The 8,540-nt window shown below is 41.3% G+C and overlaps 1 protein-coding gene across 1 annotated transcript; it reads right to left on the bottom strand.

Moving 5' to 3' along the window:
• slc19a2 (solute carrier family 19 member 2) lies at positions 1-8,540 on the bottom strand. Its single transcript, XM_062996797.1, has 6 exons — positions 8,412-8,540; positions 6,256-6,807; positions 2,275-2,515; positions 1,985-2,177; positions 292-433; positions 1-189 (listed from the first exon to the last, which is right to left on the bottom strand). The coding sequence occupies exons 1-6, from the start codon at positions 8,538-8,540 to the stop codon at positions 1-3; spliced, it is 1,446 nt and encodes a 481-aa protein (XP_062852867.1).

The raw sequence follows: 8,540 nt of genomic DNA, 5'->3' as shown, positions 1-8,540 counted from the left end.
TCATGCTTCTGAAATATTACTTCTCTTTGCGGGGATGGTATTGTTTCCATCAGCTGAATCTGTTTCACTGTGCTCACACGCAGTCTGTACCTCAGTATCATCTGTCCTGCTGCGTGTCGCCACTTTATACACCACAGCTATGAGAAATATCACTGCAATTGCAGCAAAGTAACTACCGTAGATCAAAAACTGAGAAGAAAACAAAAGAAGATGTTAGAGGTGTGCACAAACATATGCAGATAAAGCTAAAACTTGACAACATGGACTACTTTTTTACTTTTTTACATTTACCTGGGTACAAACGTCAAGGCCCAAACCGACAGAATCAACCACAGTTACAGTGAGCAGGGTCTGCAGCAGCAATGCGATGAATGTGTTCACACCAAACACCAAGGCATACCTCTTCATACTGAGATTGGCAGCAATCTGGTACCTGTTAGATGCAGGAGCCACATTCAATTCATAATGCAATTCAATTCAGACACAAACAGTGAAGCAGCTGATAGAGTGGCACAGAACGCTGCAGCAAGTTTATCTATTATTTGACACATTTCGTTCTAACATGTGGAAATATTAAGCTACAACACAATCAATTAAATAAATTGCAAAACACTGGAAGTTAGTTAAAAATGATTTAACTTTTCACTCTATAATTTAATGCTTATAAAAGATGTCACGTGTTGGGGGGATTTTTCCTTTTAACAGGTGTTAGTGGGTTACTCTGGCGTAGACGATTCTGCACCTTGTGTCTGCATTGTGTCTGTTAATTTACAAACACCGATTAGCCATAACTTTAAAACCACCTCCTTGTTTCTATACTCACTGTCCATTTTATCGGCTTTACTTACCATATAGAAGCACTTTGTAGTTCTACAATTACTGACTGTAATCCATCTGTTTCTCTGCATGCTTCGTTAGCCCCCTTTCATACTGTTATTTAATGGTCAGGACTCTCCCAGGACCACTACAGAGTAGGTATTATTTTGGTGGTGGATCATTCTCAGCACTGCAGTGATACTGACATGGTGGTGGTGTGTTAGTGTGTGTTGTGCTGGTGTGAGTGGATAAGACACAGCAGCGCTGATGGAGTTTTTAAACACGTCACTGTCACTGCTAGACTGAGAATAGTCCACCAACCAAAAATATCCAGACAACAGCGCCCCATGGGCAGCGTCCTGTGACCACTGATGAAGGTCTAGAAGATGACCAACTCAAACAGCAGCAATAGATGAGCGATCGTCTCTGACTTTACATCTACAAGGTGGACGAATGAGGTAGGGGTGTCAGAGTGGACAGTGAGTGGACACTGTATTTAAAAACTCCAGCAGCACTGCTGTCTGATCCACTCATACCAGCACAACACACACTAACACACCACCACCATGTCAGTGTCACTGCAGTGCTGAGAATGATCCACCACCTAAATAATACCTACTCTGTGGTGGTCCTGTGAGGGTCCTGACCATCGAGGAACAGGGTGAAAGCAGCTTAAAAAATTATGTACAGAAATAGATTGACTACAGTCAGTAATTGTAGAACTTTAACGTGCTTCTATATGGTAAGTGGAGCTGATAAAATGGACAGTGAGGGTAGAAACAAGGAGGTAGTTTTAATATTATGGCTGATCAGTGTATATCATAACAGAAATTCCAGCTCTACTGGCCACCCCTAATAGCCGTATTTATATTTACATTTTTGGCATTTAGCAGACACACTTATCCAAAGTGACCTACAGTATACAGTCTAAGCAACTGAGGGTTAAGGGCCTTGCTCAAGGGCCTAACAGAGGCAACCTGGCAGCGGTGGGGTTTGAACCAGTGACCTTCTGCTTACTTCTAACAAAGTATCTTTTGCCTGATCATTGATTTGGTGATAAACTGTTTTTTTTCTTTTGTGCTGCATTCATGTGTGTGTGTGTATGTGTGTGAGAGTGTGTGTAGCATTACATGGTTGGACTGATGTGTTGAAGTGCAGCTATACTTACGTGGCTATAGTTATGAGTAGCATATAGGCAGCTCGGAAAAATACGTAAGAAGTGTAGCAAACCCAGATGTTCCTGACAGTGTCCATGATGTACACAGCAACAGCAATGACTATAGAAAAAATACAGAGAGCCAGTTCTCCCCACACTGCCCAGGACACCTTCATAAATCCAACACTGAAAGCTGCCAGGGCACCTGAATAAAAATAAATAAAAAAATTAATTTTACAAAAGGCATCAGAAACTTCTTACATGTCTTACATGTTACATAAAAAAAAAAAAAAAAGACTTACCAAGCAAAGTAGCTATGGTCTCAACATAACCGTTATAGATCTTAAAATTCTTAGAAGGCAGGATGTTCTCCCACAGTGCCTGGGCATAATTAACCACTTGGAAGTAGCCACAGGTAGACAAAGCCCACCACACAGACCAGGCTAGAAGAGTGCGGCATGAGTAACACTGCACAAAGTCCATCGAAAGAGTTTTCAACACCTCCACCAGACCTCTACCGTTACTACGATTCTTCTTAAGAACCTAAGAAAAACAAAACAACTAGGTTTATCTTGTGGCAATCATAATTCTGCATGTATTCCTAGTAATGAATCAGTGAAAACGTTGGAAATCTTTTCTTTCTACTTGTGTCAGTTAAATACTTACTGGCCCCTTTATTAAGAACACATACCCTGTTAGCAAATGCTGTGTGTGTAAACCTAGAGACTAGAACTATTTTCATTTTCATGCACAATGTGTGCTAATCTCTGTTTAGTCTTTTATCAGTGAACGCTTTCTGATTACAAGCTGCTGTTGCACTGTTGTTTTCCCAGCATTGATATTGTTTAAAAATTCCAACAACACTGCTGGTGGACCTGCTACACTACTGTGTCATTCTCATGTTACGTGCCATTGCCATGCTAAGGATGTTCCACCATCCAAATAACATCTGGTCAGTGGGGGGTCCTATGGGGTCCTTTGCAATTAATAAATGGGGTACAGGGGGTGACAAAGTGTACAGAGCAACAGATGAGCTACAGCCAGTAAATGTATACCAAGTTCATTGTATACAATAACAAGTTCATTGGTACTGTAGGTGTAGCTTATAAATTGAATCTATGTAACAGATAGGTGTATGTAATAAAGTGAGCATAACATTTAATAAAATACATTAATAAAGAAGACAAACCCTTTTAGTAGTGTGTTTAAAGAATACAATGCACCTTGACTCGAATTTAGCTGTGACATTAATGCAGTTTGGTTCATTAGCCATTCAAGTAATATGTTGCAATAAGCACTGGTACCCTAATATTTGCCAGTAAAAGTAATGTAGGTAAAATGTATTTTCTAATGCAGCCTTTCTCAACCGGGGTGCCGCGGCAGTCAGGGGTGCCGTCAAAAATATTCTGATAGCGATGGGTCGTTCGCGAACGATCCGATTCTATAGAACGGCTCTTTAAAATGAACAAAATGAACAAAAGGAACCGAGTCGCGCCTCTGGTTGCCGCTATATATATTTTTATTTCTGCGCCGTTCAGACTGTAATCCACCCATTCCGCTTCCATCAGTGAAGGGAATCAATCAGTCATAATAAGAGCTGTTTATTATCGAAATTCAAACCCGAAAACGGAGAGCGGAGAGCGAGCGACACACACACACACAAACACACACACACACACACACACACTCACACATTAATTTATATATTAAATTATTAATATATAAAGACACCAACAGAGAGAGTGAGCGACACACACACACAAAGAGAGCGAGCGACACACACACACACAAACAGAGAGAGAGAGAGAGAGACGCACACACACACAAACAGAGAGAGAGAGACGCACGTACACACACACAAACAGAGAGAGACACGCACACACACACAAACAGAGAGAGAGAGAGAGACGCACGCACACACACAAAAAGAGAGAAAGATTTTGAGATTTTACATTATTTTATTTATCAATACATCAAATACGAGAGAGAGAGACGCACGCACACACACACACACACACACACACACACACAGAGAGAAAGATTTTGAGATTTTACATTATTTTATTTATCAATACATCAAATACGAGACGCACGCGCGCACACACACACACACACACACACACACACACACACACACAGAGAGAGAGAGAGATGCACACACACACACAAACTGATCGTTATTACTACCTCATTACTGTAAATATTATAATTTTTATTGTTATTATTTTGCACTCTTTTTATTAATATTTTATTCTATTCTATATTTTTTTGCACATGTAACTGTTTTGTATAAATTTGTTTTTTCTTATTGTTATTTTTATTATTTCTCTGTAACTGAGCTTTGGCAATATGAATGTCTTTATATGTCATGCCAATAAAGCTTCTTTTGAGTTGAGAGAGCTGTAACCGAGCTACAGAGAGAACATGCAGAAAAGAAGCAGTGCTCTTAGTATAATGACAAACAATTGAGAAATAAACTATAAACATGTTTAATTATGTTAAATCCGATTCGTTCATGGCGCAAACTGAGCTTTCCGAGCCTAACTTACATCAAGCACAAGTACAGGGCGCAACTGAGGGCTCTGGACCAGGAGCTCCGCGTCTGCCTCTCATCCATCCCTGCCAGAATAGGGTGATTGTGTGCATCATCCCAGGCTCAGGTTTCCCATTAAAAGTAAGTCACGTTTACCCCTCCCTCCCTAAATGACACCTTATGGTGTGTGTGCGTGTGTGTTAGCAGTTCGAGGGATGCAGAGTGTAAGTTTTTTAATACATTTTAGACTGGGGTGACTTGAGATTTTGCATACTTTCAAAGGGTGCCGTGACTGAAAAAAGGTTGAGAAACACTGTTCTAATGGACAGTAAACATAACATGCACATAGCTTGGTTGACCAATGTTATTATAAACAAAAGTATGTGGACCCGACAATGAACTTGTTTGACATTTATATTCCTGCTAAAAGGGCCCTTCACAAGATTTAGGGGGTCTATGGGAATTTGTTCCCTTTCAGTAAAAGAGAATTTAGGACATCAGGCCAAGTTCATCACAATTACTGACATGTTCGTCACAATTTATACAAACGGTGTTTAGTGAGGTTGAAGTATGGGCTCTGTGCAGGCCATTGTACAACTACTTGTTTATGGACTGTGCTTTGGGAGTACAGTTCATGCTAAAACAGAAAAGAACCGGTCGCTCAGGTGGCGCAGCGGTAAAAAACACACGCTGGAACCAGAGCTGGGATCTCGAATACATGAACGGAGCGGCCACATGAACAACGATTGGCCTGTTGTTCAGATATGGGCGGGACTAAGCCGGATGGGGTCTCTCTCTCTCTCTCATAACTTATGCAATTACGACCTCTGCTGGCTGATTAATGGCGCCTGCACAGAGATGAGAAAAGAGTGCTCTCAGGATGTGTCTCTCAGTACACAACGCTGAGGGGGGCGTGGGTTAGCTTCCTTCTCCAGAGCAATCAGAGTTTCAATCAGAGCAGGGATTGGCATTGGTGGCGAGGAAGCATGACGCAATCAGGCAATTGGACGCGCCAAAAAGGGAGAAAAAAAGGGGAGTAAATGCATAAAGAAAAACAAAGAAAAAAAAACAGAAAAGAGCCTTAATAAAACTTGTTAATTAGAGTAGTGTCCACATACATTTGGCCATATAGTGTAAATGTATTCTATCAATTAAATTAAACATTTTTTGTAGTTCAACTTCAGTAGGTGAATCATTTTAGATACAGCTGCATGGCAATTAATTGTAACATCATGTGTTAGCTACATTAGCTTCGTATGAGGGTTCTTCAAAAGGTTTCCTCACTTTTAACTCTATTTATTAAGAATTTCGAAAACAAGTTACATCACTTTGCTACATAGTCACCTTCCGATGCATTTTTCCCAGCATCATACAAGCTTTTTAATGCCATCAGCAAAAGTGCCACTGATGCACCGCTGCTTTCACATCATCATCACATGAAAATCTTCTTCCCCTTAAAGCTTCTTAGAGCGGTCCAAAAAGGTGGAAATCAGATGCCGCTAAATCCGGACTATAAGCTCTCTCAGTCTCTCAAACACAACCAATTACTACTTCCCCCGCCCCCACCAAAAATATAAAAGTGCGGAAACTTTTTGAAGATCCCTTGTAGTTGCAGACTAAAATGCTGTATCTGATGTTTTGGTTAATGGAATGTATTTTCCACTAATTAAATCAAAAAGTTGTCAGTTTGACAACCCCTCCCAAATTATTGGTGTAAACAACTGTTAATGACTGATTAAACACAACTTACTGTAATTCCTTTATCCACACTGAGTGGCACTTTGTGCTCCGACTCCTCCAACTTTTCAGTAAGCTTCTCAGCAGTTTGGTCGTCAGGAATGGCATCTTTCTCATGAAAAAACAGGCTTCTGCTGGGCATGGGCAAAAACAATGTTGCCAGAAATGCCAAGCAGGATGAGGACAATGTGATGATGCTGAGGTAAACCAAAGGCACTTGAGCCACTGACACCAGAACCTGTCCAATGAGCGAGCCAACGGCTGAGCCCAGCAGAGTGACACTGCGGCAGAAACCAGTCACTCGCTGATAACTGGCTGGCTCCACCACGCTGTAGATATAGGAGTAATAAGCAATGTCAGATGCTGTGGCAACACCAAAGAAGAACTCGAGGAACTGCATGGCCATCACTCCCTGGGCTTTTACCAGCATGGTGTATGTGATGATGAAACTGGCTGCCTGGAGGATGAGCACAGGCTTGTAGCAGAGGTAATCTGTGGCCAGGAAAACAGGAAACAGTAGGACCAGGTAGGAGTACGTCCATACTGGATATATCTCATTCACCACCTAGAGAGAAAACATATTTTATTCTTTCCTTCTTTTCTAATGTTACTCTTAGAGTTAAAAACCTTGTACTTATAGACTCTATCTCTGGTTCTATAACTCCATGTGGCTCAGTTCAAATGTCCCAGACTGTAAAAATTAATAACTTATTTTCTTCAGCCAATAATAAACATCTAGATTTGTTCTTTTTAACTGATATTATAGTTTATGGACAAAGATTTTGCTGTTTAATGTAAACACAGTCACACTAACAATGTAAAATCTGGTTTAAAAACTGCTTTTTAAGAAGGTCCTGTGTTTAATCCCCAGGTGGGGCAGTCCGGGTCATTTGTGTGGAGTTGGCATGTTCTCCCCATGTCTGAGTGGGTTTATCCCACAGTCCAAAAACATGCAGGCGAGGTGAATTGGAGATACTAAATTGTCCATGACTGTGTTTGACATTGAACTTGTGAACCGATGAATCTTGTGTAACCAGTGAATAACTGTCCTGTCATGAATGTAACCAAAGTGTGTAAAACATGACGTTAAAATCCTAATAAATAAATATAGTTTAGGGCTAAGTTTAGGGCTTGATCCTAAATGCATTTGTTACATATTCTTTATGCATTTTCTCCCCTTTTTCTCCCTTTCTAGCGCGTCCAATTGCCCCATTGCATCGTGCTTCCTCTCCACCAATGCCGATCTCTGCTCTGATTGAGGAGAACGAAGCTAACCCATGCCCCCTCTGACACGTGGGCAGCATGCCCTATGCATCTTATCACCTACACTTTGAGAGTGCAGTGCATCTTAGCTGTCTGTACGGAGGGACACAGCCTTAGAGCTAGTTGCATGGTTATTAATGCATTTGTGAAATATTTAAACCCCTACTTTATACACACTGCCATGGTGCCACCTTTACAAGAAATTACTTAAGCAATCCAACTCAGCCACCCTCCCCAACCAAACCTTCCACCCAGTGCAGGTGCCCATCTGCCTCATGCTGCGATCCTGCCAAGTTTCCTCTTTTTGAAAACCAAATTAGTCACCCTAATAAAGAACACTAACAATTATAGAAGACTTTGAAACGTAATCCGAGTCTCACGGCTATAAATATTTAATACAAGTCTTATGATGTGAAATGTGATGATTAATCCGGAATAAAGCACGTGGTAAGGATTAGGATTGCGTAAAGGAGTTCAGCATTGTGATCAGACGTTTGTTTGTTTGTTTGTTTATTAGGATTTTAACGTCATATTTTACACTTTGGTTACATTCATGACAAGAACGGCAGTCACTCATTACACAAGATTCATCAGTTCACAAGGTTATATTGAACACAGTCCTGGACAATTTAGTGTCTCCAATTTACCTCACTTGCATGTCTTTGGACTGTGGGAGGAAACCGGAGCACCCGGAGTAAACCCACGCAGACACGGGGAGAACATGCAAACTCCACAAAGAAAGGACCCGGACCGCCCCACCTGGGGATCGAACCCAGGACCTTCTTGCTGTGAGGCGACAGTGCTGCCCACTTAGCCACCTGATTTCTCAGGTGTAACAATGAGTTAGTTTACAGTCTACAGTTTGCTGTACAGGTGAGGTAGTGAGGTGAGGTTAAAGATTTGTACCTCTGTCTCGGTGAGGTTTTTATCCGGTCCCAGTAGGAAGGCGGTGAGGAAAGGTTCTGATGGTCGGAGGTTGGAGAAGAATCCATAAACACATAGAAGCAGGGTCGGATAAACCCAGGATTCAGACAT

This window comes from Trichomycterus rosablanca, chromosome 6, assembly GCF_030014385.1.
Source record: "Trichomycterus rosablanca isolate fTriRos1 chromosome 6, fTriRos1.hap1, whole genome shotgun sequence".
In the NCBI taxonomy this organism is placed as follows: Eukaryota; Metazoa; Chordata; class Actinopteri; order Siluriformes; family Trichomycteridae; genus Trichomycterus; species Trichomycterus rosablanca.
This window is presented reverse-complemented; position numbering and strand designations above follow the sequence as displayed.

Bases quoted from the DNA above. Each gene is read 5' to 3' on its own strand.
- slc19a2 (XM_062996797.1), bottom strand. From the start codon at position 8,540: ATGTCTGAATCCTGGGTTTATCCGACCCTGCTTCTATGTGTTTATGGA. The intron at 6,808-8,411 runs GTACAAATCTTT...TTTTCTCTCTAG, and splicing joins AAAACCTCACCGAGACAGAG to GTGGTGAATGAGATATATCC. The intron at 434-1,984 runs GTAAGTATAGCT...TGCATCTAACAG, and splicing joins CTACTCATAACTATAGCCAC to GTACCAGATTGCTGCCAATC.